Raw genomic sequence first — 25,575 nt, forward strand, 5'->3', positions numbered from 1 at the left:
CAGTCAGGGCTATGCTGAGAACCACCCCCACCCCCACCCCCAGCCCCAAATTGCCACATTTCCGGCCTATGTAATATACGAGAATGAAAGTTGCTGGGTACAGAATACTCAGTCAATGTATGTGGCGGGCAAGAAAATCCACCCAGTTCTGGACGTGCAGAAGGTTCTGGGGAAAGGTGAACTGTCCTTTACCAGGCGCAAAGCAAAGACCACCCTCTCTGTCATTCTCGGTTTTTTTGGTTTTTTGTTTTTTATTGGTTCTGAGATCAAAGGGCTAGGCGAGCTGGGACGGGCATCAGGAGGGCGCTGAAAGGCTCTGCCCCGGGGCAGACATGCTGTGTGGGGTCTGCTGGCGGGCTCCCTGGCCCACCCAGCCAGCAGTGGCTGGGCACATAGCACTTGGCGCCTTGCATGTCCTCTACCGGCTTGGCACTGTGGCCTCCTCGCCGGCGGGCGCCCCCTTTTCCAGTTGCAGGAGTTGTGAGTCTTTCACAGTGCGGAGGGGTGGGGGTCCGGGGTGGGCACCTCCCCGGGGTGCAGGCAGGCCCCATCCGCCAGTACATCCTGGTCTCTCGGCAGCTACTGCGGGGTGAGGCGAGCTCAGCTCTTCTCCCCGCCTGTGGGAGTTGGCAGACCTGGAGGAGCCCCTTGGCGGCCTCAGCGAGACATCATCCGGACAAACTCTGGGAGGGGACAGGAGGGGGTGGAGACAGAGGCAATCAGAGAAGGCAAAGGACACTGTGGCCAGGCCCGTCCTCAACCCCCCTCTGCTTTGAGGCTGCAGTGTCTCCCACCTCCTCCACCCTCTGTAAGACAGCTCTGGGAGCTGATGTCTGACCCCTGCAGACATCCCCCTAACTCCTCCCTGGTGGGGTGGCCTCACAGTGCTCCCCAGTCTGATCCAGCCTGATATTTCCAGCGCAGTCTCCTGGGCCTATCACAGTTTTATGGTTTTGTTTTTGTTTTGTTTTGTTTTTTTGTTTTGTTTTTTTTTTGTTGTTTTTTTTTTTCGAGACAGGGTTTCTCTGTGTAGCCCTGGCTGTCCTGGAACTCACTCTGTAGACCAGGCTAGCCTCGAACTCTCGAACTCAGAAATCCACCTGCCTCTGCCTCCCAAGTGCTGGAATTAAAGGCGTGCGCCACCACCGCCGGGCAGTTTTATGGTTTTTATTTCTTGTGGTTGAAGTTTTTTGTTTATTTTGTTTTGGTGTGTGTGTGTGTGTGTGTTTTAATTCATTCGCTTACAGAGCACCATCTTGGCTGTGTCCACGTTTTGGGAACTGTTAAGAAAGCAGCCACAAATGCCAGGCAGTGGTGGCGCAGGCCTTTAATTCCAGCACTTGGGAGGCAGAGGCAGGAGGATTTCTGAGTTTGAGGCCAGCCTGGTCTACAGAGTGAGTTCCAGGACAGCCAGGACTACACAGAGAAACCCTGTCTTGAAAAACCAAAAAAAACAAAACCCCACAGCCACGAACATCTATATTTGGGATTTTACACTGACATGTACCTTCAACTCACTGGGATAGATACCCCTCTTTTTTTTTAAAAAAAAAAAAATTATCTTATTTTTTTTTTAAATGTGAGTACACTGTAGCTGTCTCAGACACACCAGAAGAGGGCATCAGATCCCATTACAGATGGTTGTGAGCCACCATGTGGTTTCTGGGAATTGAACTCAGGACCTCTGGAAGAGCAGACAGCTCTTAACCATCGAGCCATCCTTCCAGCCCTTATCTTCTTCTTCTTCTTATTATTATTATTTTTGGTTTTTTGTTTTGTTTTGTTTTGGTTTGGTTTTGGTTTTTCAAGACTCGAGACAGGGTTTCTCTGTGTAGCCCTGGCTGTCCTGGAACTCACTCTGTAGACCAGGCTGGCCTCGAACTCAGACGTCCACCACCTGCCTCTGTCTCCCAAGTGCTGGGATTAAAGGCGTGCACCACCACCGCCCGGCTATTATTATTTTTTAATTGTGAGTGTGTATGCATGTTGCGAGGGCAAAGGAGGCCACTAGGTGCCCTTGAGTTGGAGTTACAGGCAACTGTGGGGCATGGAATGTCCGTGCTAGCAACCTGGACCCTCTGCCATGGCAGCAGGCAGGGTTAATCTTCCCAGCACTTAGCAGAGTTTCTAGAGCTGACCATTAGAGGATCCTCTCCCCCCAATGCCATTCTCTCTTCTCTTGAAGGCAGGCTGTTCCCAGAGAAGACCTCCTGACCCTTGTGTTCTGGGCACAGGCCAGGACACATTCATCTTGGCTTTCCACCCAGAAGGCAAGTTCCTAGAGTATAGGATGAATATTATTTTTTTCCTTCTGCCTCCCACAGTGCCAAGAACGGAGCCGTTCACAGATGACACCAATCTCGGTCTGCATCCCAACTCTGCTTTCCGACAGCTAGGCAAGTGTGTTCTTCTGAGACAGGGTCTCTCTATGTACCTACCTACCCCTCGGTGTCCTGGGACTCTTTATGTAGATCAGGTTGGCCTTGAACTCACAGAGATCCACATCCCTCTGCTTCCCCGGTGCTGGGATCAAAGTCGTGTGCTGCTCTGCCTGGCTTTTTTATGTTTTCTTGTGTTTAATGGGAAGTGATGGAAGTTCGGGCCAGCCATAGCATCGTGAGAACAAAGAGGCATACGTATAAAGCTACTTATGACAAGCACACAGTGCACATAGAATAAAGGATTGCCCGGAGTTTTATGGATTCCTTTAAAAATGCTTGTTGATTAGGCAGGTGTGTCCACTCACTTGGGAGTGAGTGTGGGTGTGTCTCAGCACTTGGGAGGCGGAGGCAGGTAGATCTCCCGATTCTGGGGCCAGCCTGGTCTACACCAGTGGTTCTCAACCTTGCTAATGCTGTAACCCCTTAGCTCAGTTCCTCCTGTTCTGACGATCCCCAACTAATAATTTCTCCTACTGAAATTATTTTCGTTGCTCCTTCATAACTGTCATTTTGGTCCTGTGATGAATTGGAATGTAAAAATCTGATATGCGGGATTTCCCCTTTGAAAGAATCATTCGACCCCCTGGTTCCAGCCCATCTAGGGCTATAGAGTGAAACCCTGTCTCAGAAAGAAAGAAAGAAAGAAAGAAAGAAAGAAAGAAAGAAAGAAAGAAAGAGAGAAAGAGAGAAAGAAAGAAAGAGAGAAAGGAAGGAAGAAAGGAAGAAAGAAAGAGAGAGAGAGAGAAAGGAAGGAAGAAAGGAAGGAAGGAAGAGAAAGGAAGAAAGAAAGAGAAAAGAAGAAAGAAAGAAAGGAAGAGAAAGGAAGAAAGAAAGAGAGAAAGGAAGGAAGGAAGGAAGAGAAAGGAAGAAAGAGAGAGAGAAAGGAAGAAAGGAAGGAAGGAAGGAAGAGAAAGGAAGAAAGAAAGAGAAAGGAAGAAAGAAAGAAAGAAAGAAAGAAAGAGAAAGGAAGAAAGAAAGAGAAAGGAAGGAAGAGAAAGGAAGAAAAAGAGAGAGAGAAAGGAAGGAAGAAAGAAAGGAAGAGAAAGGAAGAAAGAAAGAGAGAAAGGAAGGAAGGAAGGAAGGAAGAGAGAGGAAGAAAGAGAGAGAGAAAGGAAGAAAGGAAGGAAGGAAGAGAAAGGAAGAAAGAAAGAGAAAGGAAGAAAGAAAGAAAGAAAGAGAAAGGAAGAAAGAAAGAGAAAGGAAGGAAGAGAAAGGAAGAAAAAGAGAGAGAGAAAGGAAGGAAGGAAGAGAAAGGAAGAAAGAAAGAAAGGAAGAGAAAGGAAGAAAGAAAGAAAACTGTCTAGTGAATCTTATCTATGTGTAAAATGTTTATCGTGTAGGAAATGTTGGGACAAAGAACACAGAGTTACTGTTCTCTCAAATGTCCGAGTCAATCAGGGCAGCCGTCATGTACAGGGTGAGAAACAGGGGTGGACCTGAAGTGATTTGGAGGTCAGAAAAGAGGAGGCTCAGTCTGCAGAAGAGGGAGGGGTGGGGAAAGAGTCTCCTACTGGGTCTTGGAAAATAAGTAGAATTTCACTCAAGGGTGGGTGAGATGGCTCAGGGGTAAAGATGATTGCTGCAAAGACCGAAGACCTGAGTTTGATCCCCAGGACCCATTTGACGGCAGAAAAGAACCACCTCCTGCAGGCTGTCCTCCACACTCACGGAATGTGTGTGCAAGCACACACGCTGGATAAATAATTGAGATAGATAGATAACATGCAATTTCAATGATTCATCCCAAGTGGGAAAAAGGCACCTGACGCAAAGGACAGCATATTCACGGGAAGGCCTCGCAGGGTCACATGTCTTAGGCAGTTCAGAGTGAAGGAATGATAGATGCTGTGGTCAGATGTCAGAGGCCTAAGATCAGGAACAGCATGAGAGGGTGAACAGAGACAGTTGGGGCAGACCGACACAAGGGTGGACGTATATATGAATGGCTGGATACAGACCCGATGGGAAAATGACGGGACAGACAGACCAATGACTGTGAGGAAGTGTGTGACGACAAAAACACAGAGGCATAGGGGAGAGACGTGACTGGGAGCCCAGGTACCGAGATGTACGCATGGGTGGGATATATTAGCCCAATGAATGGATGCAGAATAAATCGATCAACGCATGGATCGATGTTGTACGGATGGCTTTCAGAGATGGTGACAAACTGAACAGACACCCGGACGGATGAAGATAAGAACGGGTGTAAAGTATGAATGACGGACAGGTAGGAGGACACAGGGACAGGGATGGGCGTGGATCAGCATATACAGAGATAAGATGTGCCTTGGGGCAAGGCACAGAGACAAGTGGGATTGGTGATTTCCTAGTGCGCCTGCGCTCAGAGGGCTCCGTGGCTGGCCCGCTTCGCACCCGTTTTCAAGCCCCGCCTACCTTCGAAGTCCACTCGTCCATCTCCATTGAGGTCCACATCTCGGATAATTTCCTCTATGTCCCGGTGTCCCACCTGATGACCCAGGAGCTTCCTCATGGCCTCTCGCAGCTCGCTCGTACTTATCTCCCCGTCACCGTTGGTGTCAAACTGGGGAGTGTGAAAAGGGGGAAAGAAGGCTTCGTGGATGAGCGGGAAGACCCCAAGACTGAGCGGGCCCACCCCTGTCTGCTGTCACCTGTCACTCACCTCCCGAAAGGCGTCTCTCAGCTCCTTTACACCAATCATATCTGCCGTCTCCGCCAGGAGCTTAGGGCCCATCAGTTCCACAAAGTCATCAAAATCCACGTGGCCACCCACTGGAGGAAAAAGAAGGGACCTCTCACTAAGCAGCCTGCTCCTCCGTCTCCTCCATCTCCAGGTCCAGGGTGTGACCGAGGCCAATGAGGTCAGACCACAGACAAGGGGCTTGTCAGGAAACGACTCAGGGTGGCCAGGGAGTGGGAAAGGGAAGAGTCACAAAGTGGACAGGAGGAAACACAGGAGAAAGAAGCATCAGGCCACAGAGCAGCCGGGTGAGGAATGTCAAAGATGAAGAAGCCAAGACGCTCTCGGAGGAAGGAGAGAGGACAGAAGTTCCGGGTACCTGTGCCTATGCGCCCCCAAGCCTTACTTTACTGGAGCTGTGCAAACACAAACTCAACTTCCAAGTGGCTCTCAGCAGCTGGAAGGAGGTAGGGCACCTGTCTGCTAGCTACAACTTTCTTTTTTTTCTTTTCCTTTTTTTTTTTTTTTTTTTTTTTTGGTTTTTTGAGACAGGGTTTCTCTGTGTAGCCCTGGCTGTCCTGGAACTCACTCTGTAGACCAGGTTGGCCTCGAACTCAGAAATCCGCCTGCCTCTGCCTCCCGAGTGCTGGGATTAAAGGCGTGTGCCACTACCGCCCGGCCCTAACTTAACTTCTATTGTCTTGTTACAACCCTGATTTATACAGAAGGAAACTGAGGCCCAGAAAAGACAAGCAGTTAGTGCTGGGCCATACAGAACGAGATACAAAGATGGATCCCAGGCCTGTTTAACCGGGAGGGCAGCAACTCACGGTTCATGTTGATCTGCTGGGACAACTCAATGAGTTCCATCTCGGTAGGCATATAACCCATGGTGCGCATGCAGTTCCCCAGGTCCCGGCAGTTGATGTACCCATCTTTGTCTTTGTCAAATTCTCGGAAGGCCTCTCGGAGCTCTGGGGAAAGGAGCAGGGACAGACATGGTCAGAGATGGGGCCCAAAGAATGTTTAAAGCAAAGACAGCCCCAGGGCCAGCTCAGAGAGGTAGACCCTGGAGTCCCCTAGGCCTCTGGCTTTGCCCAAGGCTCTCTACAAAATGATCCCTGCTTGGTGCTAGGGACTGTTCCAAGCTGAGTCTGCCTCTCCTCCCACCGACACCTAGAGGCGGGTGAATCTTTTTAAGTTCAAGGCCAGACTATTCTACATAGTAAGTTGTTGGACAGCCAGGAGTACGTAGAGAAATCCTGTCTCAAAACAAATCCAAGCCAGCTGGGTGGGGTGGTGCATGCCATTAGCCCCAGCACTTGGGAGGCAGAGGCAGGTGGATCTCTGAGTTTGAGGCCAGCCTGGTCTGCAATGTGAGCTCCGGGATAGCCAAGGCTATGCAGAGAAACCCTGTCTGGAAAAACAAAACAAAACAAAACAAACAAACAAATAAACCAAAAAACCACCCCCACACTAAGGGAGTTGGGTATCTTTTTCCCCTAAGGGCCTGACTTTACCTTCGATCTCCTCTGGTCGTAATGATCTGTCCTGAAACAAGAGAACATGTCACATTAGCAGCAGCAAGGGACCTAGAGTTTGCAGTATGCCCATCTGATGGGGACATCCAAGTGGCAGCAGGCAGTAGCAGGGGGAGGTGATGGGAGGTTAGCAGAGGTCTGTCTGGACCTTGAGGGAAAAATACAAAATTCTCAAGTCTTAGGACCAGAAGAGAGTTGACAGAGATAACCCACACCCAAGAGCCCCTGCAAAGACTGGGCTGCCGAAGAGCTGTTCCCTTCTCCAGACACAAGAATGGGTTGGGAACAGAGCTGGTCCAGCAGCAGAAACCTGTAAATAAAATAGGGCCCCGGGGAAGTCACCACAGAGGGAAGAGACCACCCAGCAACACCAGGAGGAGCCTGGCAACACGAGATAGGAGATGGGGGCTGCTTCAGGAGGAGAGCAGGCAGAGGCCACTCAGGCAACCCCAAGAGGAGAAAAGGGGCTCAGGATATGTGAGGAAGAGTTGGAGCTGTGTCCAGCTTCCTGGGCACTGCCCCATCTTTCTCCAGTATGACCCCCCATGCCCCTACCCGGGCCATTTTAAGACTCAGCATAGGACTGAGGGCTGCCAGTGTCCAAAAGCTTCGTATCTGCAGCTGCCAGCAGGGCCTGGTTATCTTCATAGAAAGCCAAAGAAACCCTGGATCCTGGCATTAAAACTTCTGCCAGAGAAGTTTCCAAAAAATGAGTTTAGAGGAAACGTGGGGTAGGCCCCTGATGGTGATGGCCATCACCCAGGCCTGCCCAGGAACTCCTGGTTCAGCATAGGTATGGGTGCCATGTTCCTGCTCTCTGCCGTAGGCTGGGGAGAGTATGAGGTAGGTCTGGCGACCCTAAGGAGGCTCACAGGAGGCACTGGCTCCCATATCGTTAACACGGGCACATAGGAATGCCATAGGGAGTGTGTGGGATATCTCAGCTGTGCACAAAGGTTGTTTCGGTCAGTGAAGCCAAGACGAGTAGAGGCCACGCAGCCTGGAGACAAAGGCACCCAGATACAGGCACCCAGTCTGAGGATCATGTCCAAAGGGAAGGGGTGTGACAGTGTTCAGAGTGTATGGGAGTTTGGAATGAACATTTCCCTTCAGCTGGAAATGCCCCCCTGGGAGACGTCTCAGCTCCTCCCAGGGGGGGCATTTCTAGATGAGGGAAAAGAATTGCCCGAAGGGACTTTGTCTCTGTGACGTGACATGGCTGCAGAGATTCCCCCCCCCCAATCCCCCATCAGAGGCTGGCCCAGTGTACACGGCACAAGGGTCACTCCTGTTCCCAGACAGAAATACAGGTTCCTGGACATTTCTGGGTGGCCAAAAAGACATATTTCCGAGTATTATATCATCAGTAAGTGATAATAATTGTACAGTCATCCTTCACTATCAGTGAGGGATCGATTCCAGAAACCCCAGGCATGCCGGCATCCAAAGATGCTCAAGTCCTTTCCGGCAAATGGCATGCTGATTTGCATATAATTTACATACCTCCTCCAGTATACTTCAAATCACCTCGAAATGACTGGTTCTATTTATACAATGCAAATACTATGCAAATAGTTGCTACATTGTATTATTTAGGAAACGAGGACAAAAAATACTATGCAAATAGTTGCTACATTGTATTATTTAGGAAAGGAGGATAAAAAATAATAATTGTGCGTCTTCAGGGCAGATGCAAGGTTTTATTTTTTTTTTCACTTAAACATTTTCAAAGACTTGTTTTTATTTGATGCATATGAGTGTTCTTGCTGCTCGTGCGTATGGGCGTCACCTGCATGCCTGGTGCTCTAAGAAGCCAGAAGAGACATCAGATCCTCTGGAACTGGAGTTACAGACAGTTGTGAATTCCAGGTGAATTTTGGGGACTGAATTCATGTCATCTGCAAGAACAGCAAGCGTTCTTAACATCCGGGCTGTCTCTCCAGCCTCAGATGCAAAGTTTTAAAATTTTTATTATGTGGTGTCGTGTGTGTGTGTGTGTGTGTGTGTGTGTGTGTGTGTGTGTGTGTAGATCAGAAGACAACTTGCAGGAGTCAGTTCTCGCCTTCTACCATGTGAGAGTTCTGGGGATCGAACTTGGGTCCTTGGACTTGGCAGCAAGTCCCTTTACCTGCTGAGCCATCTGGACAGATTCAGATGCCAGTTTTTAAAATATTACTTTTTGATCCACAGTTGCTTGTATCGTCAAAGGCAGGGACACAAGGAAGAAGGGAAATAGACTGTATGCACAGGTATACAAGTATACTCAGTGGGGGTCAGCTACTTAACTAGAATTAGTCATTTCCTGCCCCCCAGGCCCTGAGCTTGCCACTCCCCTGGGGCTGAGTTCTGCAGGTCTGGGAAGGATGAGCACACTGTAGGCTCTCCCCACAGACCCATCCATTCGTGTTCACAGATTCCGAGGGGAGGCAAAGCAAGGTACTACTTCACAGTGAGCCGGCAACAGCAGCCCTGGTGGATGTTCCCTGGGTCACCCTCTGACCCCTAGGCTAGCCCCATGCAGGTCAGTGGGAGAACGTATCGTGTTCTGGAGTAGTTAGGGTTATATACTGGTATATGTACCGCTCCTGGGGTTAGGGGAGGGCAGGCAGTCTTGAGAACATGCGTGTTTCCTTCCCAGTTTGTGCAGTTAGGAGAAGCCCTCAGAAGCTAGAGTCAGACAGACCCAGGTTTAAAGCTTGCAGCTGCTATCTCCTAGCTGATGGTCATTCCTGCTTCTGAAGCTGAAACATGGTTGAACACCAGTGTGTACCTCATAGGGATTTTGCATGCGTTCCTCAAAACATGTATTTAGCATGTGAGATTAAATCAATGTGATCAAAAAAAAAAATCAATGTGATCTACAAATATTTGTATCCATAACAACCTCTTTAAAACTTTATTATGGGGCTGGAGAGATGGCTCAGTGGTTAAGAGCACTGACTGCACTTCCAGAGGTCCTGAGTTCAAATCCCAGCAACCACATGGTGACTCACAACCATCTGTAATGAAATCTGATGCCCTCTTCTGGTGTCTGAAGACAGCTACAATGTATTCATATATAATAAGTAAATAAATCTTTTTTAAAAAAACTTTATTATGTGGTGTCGTGTGATGTGTGTGTGTGTGTAGATCAGAAGACAACTTGCAGGAGTCAGTTCTTGCCTTCTACCATGTGAGAGTTCTGGGGATAACTTCCCGGTGACAACTCAAGACACCTGTAGGAGGCTAACTAACCACTAACCACCCGTGACTACTTCTATTTGAATTAGAGGGCTGGGTGGGGTATATAGTTCAGGATAGAACCCATGTTTAGCATATGCAAGACCCCCAAGCTCAACCCTCAGCCAAAACAGGGCTTTTAATTAAAATAAAATAATATCAATCATTCCGTTCATTAGCCACGTCCCTAGAGGTCAACAGTCGCACGTGATAGGTGGTCCTACACTGGTTATCACAGCTCAGGATACCAGGGGACCATCTGAGGACACAGAGTTGCTCAGAGACTGCAGAATTAGGCTGTATGAGTTTGAATCCTGCCTCTGACGCCTGCTAGGGTGACTTCAAATGTGTCACTGCATCAGACTTAGTCTCCCCACTGGGGAATTGAGGACAAGAAAAGCCCCTGCCTCTGGGAATTGGGACTTCTGGGAGGCAATTCACCAAAAGACTTAACATAGTGTTGGCTTCCTGAACACGCCTTGGGCACATCGTGAGGCTCTCAAGGAATTACGTATGCTTACTTATCTACGCATGCACAGGCGTGTGCACGCAGTGTGTGTGGAGGATGGGGGTCAGCCTTAGACATTGATCCTTAGGAGACTTCCACCTTATTTTTTTTTTTTTAATTATTACATGTACGTACACGGTAGCTGTCTTCAAACACCCTGTAAGAGGGCATCAGATCTCATTGTGGATGGTTGTGAGCCACCATGTGGTTGCTGGGATTTGAACTCATGACCTCTGGAAGAGCAGTCAGTGCTCTTAACCACTGAGCCATCTCACCAGCTCCCACCTTATTTTTCTAAAAAAATTTTTTTTTTAATTATGGGTTGTACGTGTATGAGCACACGAGTGAAGGTCCCCTTGGGGCCAGCAGATGGCAGTAGATCTCCATGGTGCTGGAGTTAGAGTCAAATGAGAGCTACCTGATATGAGATTAGGAACTGAACCCAGGTACCCGGAAAGAGCAGTACCACTGAGCTGCCCGGCCAGCCCATCCCTTTCCCCATCCACCTTATGTTTTAAGACAAGGTCTCTCTCCCTGGGGCCAGTGAGCCTCAGGGATTTTCCTGTCTCTGACTCCTCAGCACTGGAATTACAGGCACCCGTCACCATCTTCAGCTTTTCAGTGGGCGTTGGGAGCTGAACTCAGACCCTTTATTAAATAAATACTATCTCTCCAGCCTCTGATTTTATTATTTCATTTTTAAAACTTTTTGTTTTAAAGATTTACTTGTGCTGGGCAGTGGTGGCGCACGCCTTTAGTCCCAGGATTTGGGAGGCAGAGGCGGGTGGATTTCTGAGTTTGAGGCCAGCCTGGTCTACAGAGTGAGTTCCAGGACAGCCAGGGCTATACAGAGAAAACCTGTCTCGAAAAACAAAACAAAACAAAACAAAAAAAAAGATTTACTTTATTTTTGTATGTGTATGAGTGTTTTGTCTACATGATTATATGTGTATGACACGCATGCCTGGTGCCTATGGAAGTCAAAAGAGGGCATCGGATCCCGGAGTAACAGACGGTTGTTAGCCACCAAGTGTGTTCTAGGAGGCAAACCCAGGTCCTTTACAAAAACAGTCAGTGCCCTTAACCATTAAGCCATCTCACCAGCCCCCTGCTTTGATCATTTCTGGTTGATACAGACTCACTTTGGAGCCACGAGTGAGCGGGAAAACTTCAAGAATCAGATTCACAAGGTGAGGAGTTCAGAGCCGGGGTTGCTAGGTTACAAAACCCCTTTTCTTCCCAGCACCTCCTCACGCCACGAGAAGCCAGGTTCGGGCCGGCTGCACCGGGTCAACTTACGTACAGGTTGTCTGTTCTCAGCAAAACCCTTTCGGAGAAAAATGCAGGCAGGACCCAACAGGTTGTGCATGACGGCACAGTTCTGGGCCAGCATCATGAGTGGTCCAGGGAGCTCGCCGCCATCCGCCAGCCCGTCCTCACTTGTCTGCACCGCCATGTAGCTGGTCTTCTCCTCCTGGCGCATCTTTAGCAGGCACCAAGCAAATAAAAAGAGAGGTGAGGCGTCACCTCCTGTCCACCTGGGCCCTCCCAGCCCCGGCCTGGCTGTTGATTCTAGAAGATCCTCGAAAGTCACGTGATGACGTCACCTTGCCGTTTAAATGCGTACAAAGGTGAACATCTAATTAATCCAACTGTTGGAGACTCCAATTTTTGGCTGAAATGTCCCATGGAGAGCTAGTTGTGATTCTTGAAGTAGGCTGTGGGCACGCACAAACACACATACACACACACACACACACATGTATAAAGAGAGCCACTCACGTGTGCGTGACATTCAAAGTGAAGCAGAGGGAGAGGAATATACCCTAACTCAGGAGTGTCACACAGAACCACGTCCATTCACTAAATGTTCCCACTGTCCCAACTCAACCTTGGGACCTACATCCTGTCTCCCAGGCTTCTGATAGACTTAGACGCTGCCCTAGCTGGATGCCCTCCTCCCCTTCTGCCCTCCCCTCCGGAAGAGTGGTACAGAGCTGGGGACTCAGAGAACAAACAGCTTCCACAAAGTCCGATAACTGGAAGTCACAAACTGATGCCATTGCTGACAAATAAGGCAGATGAGTGGTGGGAGGGGGAGGGGGCAAGATGGACGCTGTGTGGTCACTCTAAATGGGTGGCACGAGTCAGTAGGCTCCAGCCCACGGGTGCCAAATCTGGTTCAAAAAGCATCAGTGGGTCAAACAAGAACCACCTGTGCCCAGGCATCACCTGTTCCTGCCGGCCTAATTGGGCAGTCTGCCAGCAATTTTCCTTTCCTATCCGCCCTCTTTCCCTGGCTCCATGCCCAGGCTGGCCTCCTTGAGCTCTAGAGGCTGAGGCAGGGGCCTTGCCATCTGACCAAATATAGCTCTGCTCTCAGGCCCCAGCCAGCCTGAAGATTCCCACACAGTTATAAAAAGTCAGCATTGCCCCCACAGACCTTCCCTTTAGGATAGTAGTAGCAGTGTCCAGACACAAGATGTGGCTGCACCCAGGCCTCCCAGAATTCCCAGTGCCTCTCCAGGTCCAGTGAGGGACAGCCTCTCGCCAGTGTGGGAGCCTGTAGCAGAACTTTCCCAAGGACAGTGGGATAGCTGGACTCCCAAGAGAGCTGTCTTGTCTGAAACACACAGAACTACGTACTTGACATCCCAACTAGTCCTCTTCTAACTAGCTGCCTCTAGCTAAGTACACACACAAGTATAGACAGGGACAGCCTATTCTGTTGGAACCTCCCTCATCCTGTCCTCTCATGCTTCTCCCTCAAATCTTTGGGGGAGGCTGTTGATGGAGACTTAATTCCAGCCTCTACCAACACCCTAAGCCCCTTCCAGACCTAGAGAAGGAGGAACAGTATTTGAGTTCTTCGAAGGAGACTCAGACCAAAGCTCCAGAGTCAGTTGTAAGAAATCTCTGAACACGAGGGATGTCCACAGACCAAGGTTCATTCTAGCTTGAATCTGTTCTCCATTTACTCACCCCTCTGAACCTATGCTGGAAATGGCAAAGACCAGAGAGCCCTTCCCTCTAGGAAGGAAGGGGTCCATGAGAAGCCTAGGACTGGATGGAGGACTAACTCCAGTGGAGGAGTAACTCCAGGAAGCAATCTTACTGGAGATGTTTGCCGAAAAGCAGACTTTCTGTTTCTGGCTGAATCTCACACGTGTTGGCTCAGGAGAAGCACAGACAGAGGAGGAGGAGGAGGAGGAGGAGGAGGAGGGGGAGGCAGGTGGCACAGAATCCTCAGAGTGTTTAGCGTACTGGCTCTGGACACCGTCATGGGAAAACTCTGGCTCTGCCACTTGCTCGCTGTGTGACCTTGTGCATCTCCCTTCATCCCCCTGTGCCCCAGCATCCTCTACGTTCTTGGGGGTTAATTATCTGTATCCAGGAGGCTCTTGCGAGGCAACGAATAAGCCGTGGCCTACAGAGTGTTTTGCATAGCGTTTAGAACACAGTAAGAGCCAAATAAATGAAGTTGCCGTAGTTACGGCAACCATGCAGTCAGTGATGTTGGTGGAGCAAGTTAAGAGTTGTTGCGAGCCAGAAGGCGTTTACTTCTGGCTCCAGGAGAAGTGAGGGAACATCTGCCAGTCAGCAAAGAAATGAGAAGGATGGTGAAGAATTTGCTCCCACGAAGAGTAAGCCAGTGGTGGCTGGGAATTTCCACTGTGTCTCTTGAGTATAACTCTGCCTGGCACCACGTTGCCCCAGGAGGCAGCCATTCTTCCCAGCCAGCACTGATGGCACCTGACAGGCTGGTCCTGCCCAGTACAGGGCCGGAAGCAGGCTACCTATCACCATGTCCGTTTCCCCAGCTTCCACTCAAGTGGCCAAGCCAGGGACCAGGAATGCCTGGCCTGGAACCAGGAGCAGCCAGAGTATTAGAGAGTGTCAAGACCTCCCACCTCTGGCTCTAACAATACAACCTGCCCGAGGGCACATGGGTCAAATCTCCAGGTCTGTTCCTGCTCAACAAGAATGAGACGGGTGTGTGCTTAGTGAGATAGGAGAGGGTATGTTGCCCTACAGAGTATAGTTGAACTAGACAATCTCGAAGGTCATATTCTGGAATTTATGAGTAACATTTCTGGTACTGGGAGGAAGAAAAAGGCATGCATAGAATACCAGCCCCGGGATTACACAGCAGAGGCTCTAAATCCCCAGCTTTGCTTGCTGGCGACAGAATGACCTCGGAAATCCTTATCTCTGGGCCCTGCTCCCTTCTCTGCAAACTAGCCAGAAGTATTCAGATGAAAAGGGGGAGTGAGACGGCAGATGATTGATATGTTGTAAATAATCCAAGAGGAGAAAGGATTCCTAAGAGGTATGATCACTTCTCCGGGAGGACTCAGAACCTCACCAGCTGCGCTGCGGCTCAGTGGTAGAGGCACAGGGCTCGGCGTGTGTGAGGCTCTGGGAATAAGGTCTACCTGGGTGTGATGGCTCAAATCTATACTATATTTCTAAGATGCAGCAGCTAAGGCAGGAGGATCTTGAGTTCCAGGCTAGCCTGGGCTGCATACAGAAGCCTCATCTCAAAAGCAGTGGTAACAATCGCCAATCTCTTCTGCTTTTTTATACTGCATCCTTTACCTCGGATGACAGTGAGAATCCTAACACATGTGTGGTACTATACATCTGGCGCTGTGCACAGCACACAATCATTTGGAGAGTTAAATAGTGGGGGCTGAGTAGGGTTGATGCACACGCCTTTGATCCTAGTACTTTGGACGTTCAGGTAAGAAATCTATGAGTTTGACGCCAGTCTGGTCTACGGAGTGAATTTCAGGCCAGACATGACTATATGGTAAAACCTTGTCTCAAAACAAACCATACCAAAAACCAAACCAGAGAGAGGAAAGAAAAGAAAAAAAAAAGTTTAAGTATTGTGAACCAGCTGTACTGGCTCACGCATATAATCCCAGCACTGAAGATGCAGAGGCCCAGTTTTCAGAGTAAGTCCTTGTTTCTAGTAAGCAGGACAGAACAAACAAAGGAGAGCTGCATATCAGGCCTGGGCCGTGTAGCATCTGAGTTTGGTCCCCATTGATACACATGTTGGAAGAGGTACCTAGGCATTAGCACTCCCAATTGATGGGAAAGAAACTATGTCTGGGAAAGTTAAGTCATTTGTCTAAGATCACAGGACCAGAAAGAGGAGACCCGTGTGGTCTGACTTAAGCACTCGGCAGCGGAAGGGATGAAGGTAGGAGGCAGAGGAAAGGACTCGTTCTTAAATTCATATCCTCTGCGTTAGCATTTGCCTGTGATGCTCTAATTCAGATCGGCTTCTGCTTCCCCAAATCACCTCCCTGGCAGAAGCCTCCCCGAGGCACAATGGAAACGTCAGACCCCCGAGCCGCCCAAGGAACGGTCGAAGATTAAATGGAATTTGATGTGAGCCGCTTAACCAAACGAGGAAGGCGACAGGCTAAAAAGCCCCAAGTGTCCTAAATTGAGAGGTCAGAAACCTAATGGGGACGATGAGGTGAGACCTGAGTGAAAGCTCCATCAGCCAATCCAAGACCTTCGGTGAATCACCTGACCCTCCAATCCCCGCCCCCTTAATTGGCAATCACATTTCTTATTGGGGTGGGGGGGGGATGAAAACACTGGAAGCAAAAATCTTTATCAGTCTACGACCTGACTCCAGCCAGCCAGCAATATATGCATAGTCCAAGCAGAACAAACCTGTGGACACAACCCAGACCTTCCTGAAGATGCCTGAGGAAGAGAACAGTGTCGCCTTCTCAAAGGAATTCTTGCAAAAGAAGTCCTAGCACACAAGCAGTAAATCCACCCTGAAAAGAAACATGTACAATCCTGACCACATACCTCTTGGGCACCGAGTTTCTCAAAAGAAGCTCTCCTGGGTTCTAAGACGGAATAGTCCTGGCTCCCTCGCCTGACTCAAGTGTTACCATAAATACAATCGAAAGGGGGAAATGTCCTTGGTTAACATGGTTCCTTCAAAACTTAGATCAGTGGCTCTCAACCTGTAAGTCATGACCCCTTTGGCAAACTTCTATCTCTGTGAATATTTGCATTACAGTTCACAACAGTAACAATATTACAGTTATGAAGTAGCAACAAAAATAATGTTATAGTTTGGGGGTCACCACAGCATGAGGAACTGTACTAAAGGGTTCCAGCGTTAGGAAGGTTGCCTTAGAGATTACCATTGAAGAGTACAGACCCTCTGAGCCCTGGGGTCCGGTCCTGAAGGATCTCTGACTCTTTAGATTCTAAGGTACATGTACGCTGACATCCTACAAATCCACACTTTGCATGTTACAGCCCCGAAGCCCCAGAGTCACATGATTTCTCTCTTACCTCTCTCATGAATCCCAAATATGGCCTTCCGGGACCCCACGATCTCCCACCCCCAAGCCCCGCAGCTTTTGAACCCTAACTTTCGCTCAGAGCCTGCCTAGAACATAAGAATCTGCTGATGGAGGGTGTCTTGAAGTCGGAACAGGGACACAGTTTTGGACAGACACCCTGGGAAGGATAGAGAGCATCAGATGCCCACCCCCTTCATCCCCGCTGGGGTAGGCAGCAAGATGTCCCCAACCCCAGTACCAAGACTTGGGGGGGGGGTTTCCAAAAACATACCTTTCTTGAGAGGTTTTTCAGTGGCGACTTGACGCAGTTACCCATCCTACACTGACACGGTCCCTTTGGTTGTCTCTGGGTCCATGAAGGAGGCTCCTGGGGGGGCAGACGACCTCAGTCTGGGTCACTGCTAACCCCAGCAACTCTGCCGGTGCCGCTCTTCCTCCAGGACAGAGCTGAACTGGAACGGGCGCTCTCGGCTGTCTGCCTGCCTGCCTTCCTGCTCCCGCTGATTTTTTTTTTCTTCCTGGTGGTTTGTATGTGCGTTTGTGTATCTAGGTTTAACTTTCTGGTCAGTTTCTTAAGGAGCCAAAGGCAGAAGGAAAAAGTGCATAGCACCGGAAAAAAAAATCCCCCGGAGAATAGATCACAGAGGGCATTGGCGCTCGGGAGTCTTTCGGATCATCATCGTCAGATTAGAGCTTTAGGGCTGAGTCCATTCTCTGTGTCTCTCTGCTTCCCTGAGCCCCTCCTTCCTATGCTGTCAAATATGCAGGGAGATGGCCTTGGGGAGGGGGACCCAAGGTGGCAGCTGCAGCTGGGAATTAGGCCAGCAGATCCAGAAGGGGAAAGCTGGCTAGTTTGGGCCCCCAAAGCCAGGGTGCTTGCAAAGCTTGACATGCGCATGCGCGGGTGGACACACACACACACACACACACACACACACACACACACACACCACACTAACCACACACATGCGTGCACACACAGGACCCCAGGGAGATGTACGCCTTGTCTGAAGAGCACTGAGCCGGACGAGAGTGCCTCATCAGCCGCTGGCATTTCCAGCTGGATGGACAGCAAGGTGGTTCTCAGTTGAGGGCCTGGGAGATCTTGTGACGTCTCTATTACGCTCCATTTTTCGCACTTGCCTCATCGTTGACATGGGATGAGGCTCCAGGGCTGACAGCACAGCTGAACCCGCAGCTGTCATCTGCTTCTCCCTTATGCTCCCTCTGCCATGTAAAAGGCTCCCTGACCCTTGAGAAGCCAAGCGATGGCCTTGAGGGGAGCCGAATGAAGGCGGTGCTGGCGCAGAGGACGTGGCCAAGGTCTCTCTGGTCCTTCCCATCACTCTACCCAATCCTGACCGAGGGTCTTTCACTGGCTTCGTTGGAGTGCAGAACAGGGAGGCTGCCTTTTTAAAATGGTCCTCGAAGTCCTACAGTTGGAACTCTACAGATGACTGGATGTTCTTTGTCCTTCCAAATTCTTGCTTTGGCAAGAGAATTCTTCTCATGCCTCAGATGTCCCGGTTTGAGCGTGGCAATGTGGTAGGCGGGTACCCAGAGAAGCACTCCTGTCTCCGTGCAGACAGCTTTTCCCCAGCAGGGGGCACCAGAGATGGACCAGGAGGTTGACCCATTCCCTGGCCCCTGATGCAACCGCAGACACCGGCCCAGACTGCTTCCTCTCCCAGGGACTTTTGTCCATTGGGATGTCTGGTCAGAAATCTCATTAGGGAAAATGGCTGGGTGCCTTGCTCAGTGGGTGGCACAGGCTTCCTCTTACGAGGCTAAAAAAAGAGGTCGCTGGCTGGTTCACTATGGCTGTGGTGCTGTGTGTAGCTGCAGAGCGGGGAATGGTTTAGCCAAGGCGGTTTCTTGATGCCTTGTTTGGGCCATACTCCTGGAGGAGGGGGAAAGGGAGAGGCCACTCCCCGAGCACAAAAGGAGGAGCCTGGGTGGGAACAGCTAAAGGGCAGGAAAGAGTTAGGTCAAGACGCCAGAGAGCTGAGGCGGGGCGGACAGCTAACGGAAATGCAAACCAGCCAGGAGGAAGCACTCCGCTGGTCCAGGGGTCTGGGTCAGTGGCCTCTGATGAATGGGCAAAGGATCTGGGGTCTAAGGTTGAGCTCCGGCTCTGTCTGTGATCGCCTTCCATTCCCGAGCTTCAGTTTCCTCCGTTAGAAAACGGGACTTTCCCTGTCTGGCTAATACGGCGCATACAGGAAAGCCTGTGGTACATAATAGGCGCTGATAAGTAATTATTCAAGTGGAAGAAGGAAGTATCGTTTGCCCGGCGTTTATGTGCCGGGTGCTGTGCTTGGCTCTGGGAACAATGACGAGGAGCAAGACAACAGCCGGAGTTTACATCCTCGCAGGTGGGAGCACAGTTATTTAACTATATCTGAGATAAACTCTAAGAAAGAGTAACACAGAAACGCCTGGAACCTGCCCCGAAATCCCCGGTGCAGCGGATGTAGGCGGCTGAGGGCAGAGACTGTCTACTCTCTAGGGAGCTCTAACCTGTAGCTCTCACTAAGACCCAGGAGAGTGACTGGGGAAATGCTCCAGCGGTTCTGCGCGCTTTTTGTTTGTTCTTGCAGAGGACCGAGGTTTGGTTCCCAGCACCCGCAGGGCTGCTCACAACCTTCTGATTAACTCCAGTTCCAGAGGATCTAATGTACCTCTTCTGAGCTCTGGAGGCACCAGGCACGCGTGTGGTACACATACACGCAGGGGGGAAAAACAACAACACTCATACACATAAAATACAAATAGGTAAATAAATTAAAAAAAAGATAAAAGACATACCGAGGATAGTCTGCACAGTCAGACGGATTGCGATGGATCTGATTCACTTTGGACTTCTGGAGCTTGTCTCTTAGATACTAAGAGCACCTCCTTTGGGCTTTTATGGGTGGTTAATGAAACAATACAAGAGGCCCCGCCCAGTGTCTGGCACCTAAAACCTGTCCCCTTCTTCTGCCTAGCACTGGTCTTAAAGGGCTAGATACAGCATCGACTTATCCAGTTTTTCAGTCCTGGTGACTCCTGCCCCCTGCAGGCCAGTCTCAGATAGAACAGGTGCTTGTCGACCTTGGCTTTGTATGCCTCTGTCCTTGGAAACTAGAAACAGAAGACAGTAAAACCAATCATAGGCTTAAAGAAAGCCCATTCTGCAGGTCAGCAAGATTGAGCAGCGGGTCAAAGTGTTTCCTGCTGAGCCTCGTAACCTGAGCTGGATTCCTGAGACCCACAAGGTACGAGGAGAGAATCGATTCCTGAAAGCTGTTTTCTGACTACACCCTACATACACAAGCACACGCACACACATGCATGCACACACACATACGTGCACACACATATACACATACACACACTTATGCACACGTACAAAAACACACATATATACACATACACACACACTTGTGCACATGTACACACACATATATATACATGCACATATGCATGCACAAACACACGCACACACATATACACATACACACACTTGTGCACATGTACACACATACACACTTGTGCACACGTACAAAAACACACATATATACACATACACACACTTGTGCACATGTACACACACATATATACACATGCACACATGCACGCACAAACACACATGCACACGCACACACTCGCACACACAACTATGCATGTCTCTGCCACCCAAGGGCTGGGACTAAAGGTGTGCACTACCATGCTTGACATACACACATTTTTAATAACTAAGTGTAGAAAAGTTCAAGGCCCATTCTGCTTTGGGGTAAGAGTGGGGTTGGCATTCTTAAGGCTTAAGGTCGGCTAGGGATCCAGAAGGACCAGATATGGGGTTTTAGAGCCTCCTGAAACTAAACTGGCCAGTGGGCGGAAGGTTTGACCTTCCCTTAAAAATGCAGGAAGGCTGAAGTTTGGGAGTTTTCTCTAAGAAGCAACAAGCACTTTGTGACGTACACCTTTCTTATCCCCTGAGAGTCTCTGGGCCTCTGAAGCCATGCTTTGGACTCTGAATAGAATAATAGGATCAGAGGGTGAGAAGGATGAGCCGTCACTTGTTATCCCTGATTAGGAGGGGGGCTGGACTTAGGTCTTGACCAGATCGACCAGCAGCATATGAACTTGGGTGACAACCCAGTGCTGGGACACTCAGGGAGAGAGCTGGGCTGGGGTCCAGCATGAGGGATGTCCTGTGGACACTTCTGACGACTTCCCTTCCTGGCCAGCCCAGTGTCACTCAGGTGACAGGTGTTACCATTTATTTACTATGTGATCTCTGGCAGGCACCGCCCTCTCCGGAGCCTGTGTCCTCGTTTCAAAGATGGGGGATGTTGACGCCAACCCTCCAAGGACAGGCTCTGGTAATGTTGTCGTGGATTCTCGACTGACTGAGGTTTTGAGTACCCCTGCTGATTACCGGAAACAGCTGGAGCCAAACACAGACATCCAGACATCCCAGAGGACGCTCGTCCACTGACTAGCCACTCCTAGCGTCGTGATTGATGCAAACCACAGGCTGACCTTCTCTTCCCTCATCCCAGGCCTCAGAGGAAAGGCAATGGAGAAGAGCATGTGGAACCGATGCTCATCTTAAAGACACGGGCTGATGCAGCTTACTCTGACCATCATGACCTTGGCCCATCTCCTCATCTGTACCACAGGAACGAGGAACCCCATGAGTCACTCACGAATACTGTGATGGTTTTGCGTGTTGTGCGGACACTGGGCTGGTCCCTCCAGATCAAGAGAGATGTTTCTCTAGGATGGGACCGGACCATTAGTCTCTTTTCAAGATTTAAAGCAAGAGCAGGTGTGTTCATACCAGAGTCTTCCAAGACCCAAATCCTCATATCGTGCCTACTCAAGGTCGTGTCTCACGCCCCATCTGGGTGACATGACATATCCTTAGCTGATAGAGCTAGGGACAGACAGTTCACTGATGTTGAGCTCTGCGCCCATTGCTTGCCTGGCACGGAGGCAGCGTCCCCCGCACAGCACTTCCTCGGGGGGGTGCTCTTTTAATGACCACTAATGACAGTAGTCACATGAACGCTGGCTGCTCTTTAGCCAGCGCTATGAACCGGGCCTCTGATATCCTTCATCTCCTGTGGGCCTCGTCACAACCCTGCAAGGCAGTTTTTCCTCAGTCTCATTCCTGGATGAAGAAGCTTACCGATCCAGAGAGGAAATGGTGCCAAGGTTACAGAGATACAAAGTGACAAAGTTGGAAGCTAGGGATCTGGTACCTTTCCTGGCCACTATTCCACACCTCAGCCTTGAAGCTGCAGTGTCCCCCTACAGGCAGCAGGGAACCTCCGGGTTGTCGCTTGGGAGAATCTTACTTCCCATTTCCCCAAGCGTGGAGAGTCTATCTGGATACCTCTAGTGCACCCAATCCTGGCTCTCTCTACAAGCAGAAGAAATGGAGCCTTATAGTTGAGTTGATCAGCCTCAGCAACGCCAACTTAGACGCAGCCCTGGCCTGGCGGCACACAGTGGACCAAGCTCTATAACCTTAGGCCTGCACAAATCATGTCACATCCCAGATTCTAAGTCCCGATGAGATAAAGCAATTCACCTAAGGTTTAAAAAAAAAAGTAAAAAATAGATAAATAAGGGTAGGAACAAAATACACTTTGCCCTAAGTGGATCCATCTGGAAAGTTCTACGTTCAGGACCCCACTTTACCTTCTCTAAGTCCCCACCCTGTCTCTAAAGACAGAATGTTCAATGCAGGAAAGAGATGTCAAAGAAACTCTACTTCCTCTTAGTCAAAGGAGACCGGAAGCTCTAACACGACCCGCCCCCCCCCGCTCCCCCCCCCCCAAGACGGGTTTGTTTTCTCATTCACATGGATCTATCTCTTAGAGGAGTCACCAGGAAACTCAAACTGAATGTGCTTGGGGGGGGGGGGGAGAAGGTCTGCGGTTCCGGAGAAGCAAGAGCTTCCAGAGGGAGGCAGTAAATATTTCATAGGACCTTCCAGCTCCTCGTGACTCGAGTGACCCTGTGACATTTCAGAACCTGGGGCTGGAGAACAGTCTCCACTTAATGGCTGAGAAGTTAGAAGAGGCCATTTGAAAGGCTCTGAGCTCAGACTAGGGGCCTCTGCAGGAAAGGCTGCAAGCGTGGGGGAAGGAAGCAACGGTCCTTTCGCCAGATCACTGGCAAACCGAGTAATCAACCTGGTGACTGGGCACCTTTCAAACTGCTAGGTCAAAAGCTCCAAAACAGCCTAAATCTTGACTCTCCCACCTCTCCCTTCCCAGTGCGACCAAATGCCTGGGAAGAGTAGGTGTTCAAGAAACGCTTGCTGACTGAGTGAATCGCCAGTTCCCCACTCACAGCAGTACAGCATTCGAGCGACAACCCAGTCCAGACCCACAGATCACTCCTAACACGCTTCGGTTCCGGGTAGCACACAAACCACTGCAGTGAGCATCTCCCTTGGCACGTAGCCAGGCTCTTTCTCGCAGGGCTCTGCGTCCAAACCTCTACTCCGGAGTACCGCTAACAGGACTCCCTGCAGGAACAAAGCCGTGTGCCGCTGGCCCCCGTCACAGCATCACAGCGGTCCCGTGCAACCCGGATCCGCGTGCAGCTGCCTTGATGACAGAGCCCCACCTGCATTAGCCACTGAAGAGTAGTATTTTTGAAAAGAAGCGAGCAGATCTGAAGCAAAAACACACGCGGCCTCCTGATCCCGCACAGTCAGCCGGGAGCTTGAGGCGGTTGGTTATCTTTGCGCTAGATCCTACCACAGAAACGCTTAGGAAACCCCTGCGTCTAAAACCATGCCAGCGTTCTGACCGAGCCACCGCAGAAGCTGACTCCGTGAGTTCGATTCGATCACAGACTCGGAACTAGAGGAAATCTTGGCTTTGCTCAGAAGTTCACGGGTTCCTGTCTCCCCTGCGACACAATCCCATACGGTAGCCTTGAACTGCTTATGAATGTCTGGCTGACTGGAAATCCTTGCGGGCAAAGGCGTGCGAGGAACCAAACAAAAAAAAAAAAAAACAAAAACAAAAAAAAAAACAAAAAAAAAAAAAACAGAGTCACCGGTGACCTCTTAGTGGCCTTCCTGACCCTAGAAGGCACACCAACTCAGGCTTGGATTTTCTGGGTTTGATTATCCCACAGTTGCCTGACTGCCATCCAGATGGCATCCCTGGAATACCATCTTTCTTAAAAACACTCTCAAGTTCCAGATGGAGTCGTAGCCCTGGACAGACCCTCATCCCTGCCCAGACATCTCTCCTCCTCCCCATTTTTCCAATCCCCTAACTTTACCCAGACCTTTGAGGACACTCTAAGTCACAGTTAGTATAAATCATCTGCAAACAACTCGGGGTACTCCCAGGCCCTCCCCTTTGCCGCTCAGACTCCAAACCCTTCGCTCTTATGGGTCGCCAGAGGCCAGAGGAGCGGGTTGGCGCCGCCTGCTCCGAGCGCTGCTCACGACCCCGGGGGAAAAAAAAATCTGCCGGAGGATTGCGGAGGTCGCTGGTGCAGGTGCGAGGCAGGCTCGGCGGAGCGGCGCCCGGGAAGAGGCCCGGAGTGTGGACAGCGCACGGGGTGCTGAATCAGACACGGGGGTGGCGGAGCGCCAGGGCCGCGGGAGGACAGGCTGAGCCGAGGTGCGCCCCGACTGGGCAGAGCGGGCAGGGCCGGGGACGCGCCGCCGCCGTAGGGTCCCGAGCGCCGGTGCCCCGAGCGCGGGCGAGGGGCGCGGCCCTTACCTGACCGAAGGCGGAGCTGAGCATGGGGCGCAGCCGGTGGAGGAACGGGTCCGCCTCGGGGGTGCCAGCGGGAGCCGGGTCCCCGCGACCCCGCGATCGCAGGGAGCCCCGTAGACCGAGCGCCGGCGCCAGTCCCCGTTCCTCCCCATCGCGCCCGCGGGCCGGCGGTAGCGTCTCCCGGGGCCTGCAGTGCGCCTGGGGCAGCCCACGCCGGCTCCCGCGCGCGCCCTCGTCCCGCGGCACGGGCCGGCACAGGGGCCTCCGCGAGCTGGGGTCCCCGCACGGTGGAGGCGAGCCGGGGCAGGGACCGGGCAGCCGGCGGCCACGCAGCCCGGGGTCCCGCGCGGAGCTGTGGCGGGGAGCCCGGCTGCCCCCGCTCGCCGCCGCCGCCTTGAGCAGCGACGTCTTAGACTCGCTCTTGGCGATGTGCGAGCTCATCGCGGCGGGGCCCGCGCTCGCATGGCCCGGCGGGGGTGGCGCGGGGCCCCCGGAGGGCAGGGAGCGGGGCGCCCGGCGGGAGCCGAGCCCGAGGACGCGCTGCAGGCGGGCGCCGTCCCCTGGCCGCTTAAATGCGGCCCCGTCGCCGCCGCCCATGTGACAGCGCAGCTTCTGCGCCCGGAGCCTCGAGCTCCCGGCGGCCGGCGCTGCAGATCTGGGGGGGGGGGGTAGCTTGCTGTCCCCCGAGAGCCCACCCCCGGCTCTCCCGCGGCCCAGGTGCCGCCGCGCCCCGCCCCTCGCCCCGCCCCGCGCTCAGGGAGTCCCGCTTCCGGGCGCCTCTGGTGGCCAAGGGGGCGCTGCGGCACTGAACATGAGCAGGAGGGAAGGGGCTGGCTAACCTCCCCCAAGGAGACTGGCGGAGCCCCCTTATCATCACCCCCGGAGGATTCCCTCGGTGCCCGGGATCGGCCGGTCGCCCCCAAAGTCAAGCAAGGGTCTATACTTTCCAGAGAGAACAACTTTGGCAATAGGACCAAAGGGGTGCAGGATGCTAGCGACTCAGCCAGGATGCAGGCACTCTGTGACACCACCCAGACAAACGCAGGAGCCAGATGACCTGGAAGGATAAAGCTAGGAGCGTATCTATGCATCGTTCATCCACCTTTCCA

General features: G+C 51.3%; 1 protein-coding gene across 3 annotated transcripts; it reads right to left on the bottom strand.

The window, feature by feature from the left end:
- Nucleotides 1-221: 221 nt before the first annotated feature.
- Nucleotides 222-25,196, bottom strand: Cabp1 (calcium binding protein 1). Of its 3 annotated transcripts, XM_028765436.1 has the most exons (7): nt 16,993-17,089; nt 11,675-11,854; nt 6,624-6,654; nt 5,934-6,077; nt 5,086-5,195; nt 4,839-4,986; nt 222-683 (listed from the first exon to the last, which is right to left on the bottom strand). In XM_028765436.1, the coding sequence occupies exons 1-7, from the start codon at nt 17,035-17,037 to the stop codon at nt 658-660; spliced, it is 684 nt and encodes a 227-aa protein (XP_028621269.1). In that variant the 5' UTR covers nt 17,038-17,089; the 3' UTR covers nt 222-657. The 3 variants fall into 3 exon arrangements, with proteins under 3 accessions (XP_028621269.1, XP_028621268.1, XP_028621270.1); XM_028765435.1 differs by lacking the exons at nt 11,675-11,854; nt 16,993-17,089 and adding an exon at nt 24,470-25,196; XM_028765437.1 differs by lacking the exon at nt 11,675-11,854.
- Between the last annotated feature and the right edge of the window lie 379 nt (nt 25,197-25,575).

The sequence above is a fragment of the Grammomys surdaster genome, unplaced genomic scaffold (genome assembly GCF_004785775.1).
Source record: "Grammomys surdaster isolate TR1022 unplaced genomic scaffold, NIH_TR_1.0 164, whole genome shotgun sequence".
Classification (NCBI taxonomy): Eukaryota; Metazoa; Chordata; class Mammalia; order Rodentia; family Muridae; genus Grammomys; species Grammomys surdaster.

What these genes read in the sequence shown, in the direction of transcription:
- Cabp1 (XM_028765435.1), bottom strand. Translation starts at nt 25,063, where the DNA reads ATGGGCGGCGGCGACGGGGCCGCATTTAAGCGGCCAGGGGACGGCGCC. An exon ending in TGAGAGACGCCTTTCGGGAG is followed by an intron (nt 4,987 to 5,085) that starts GTGAGTGACAGG and finishes CACACTCCCCAG; the next exon opens with TTTGACACCAACGGTGACGG. An exon ending in TGGACGAGTGGACTTCGAAG is followed by an intron (nt 684 to 4,838) that starts GTAGGCGGGGCT and finishes GTCCCCTCCCAG; the next exon opens with AGTTTGTCCGGATGATGTCT.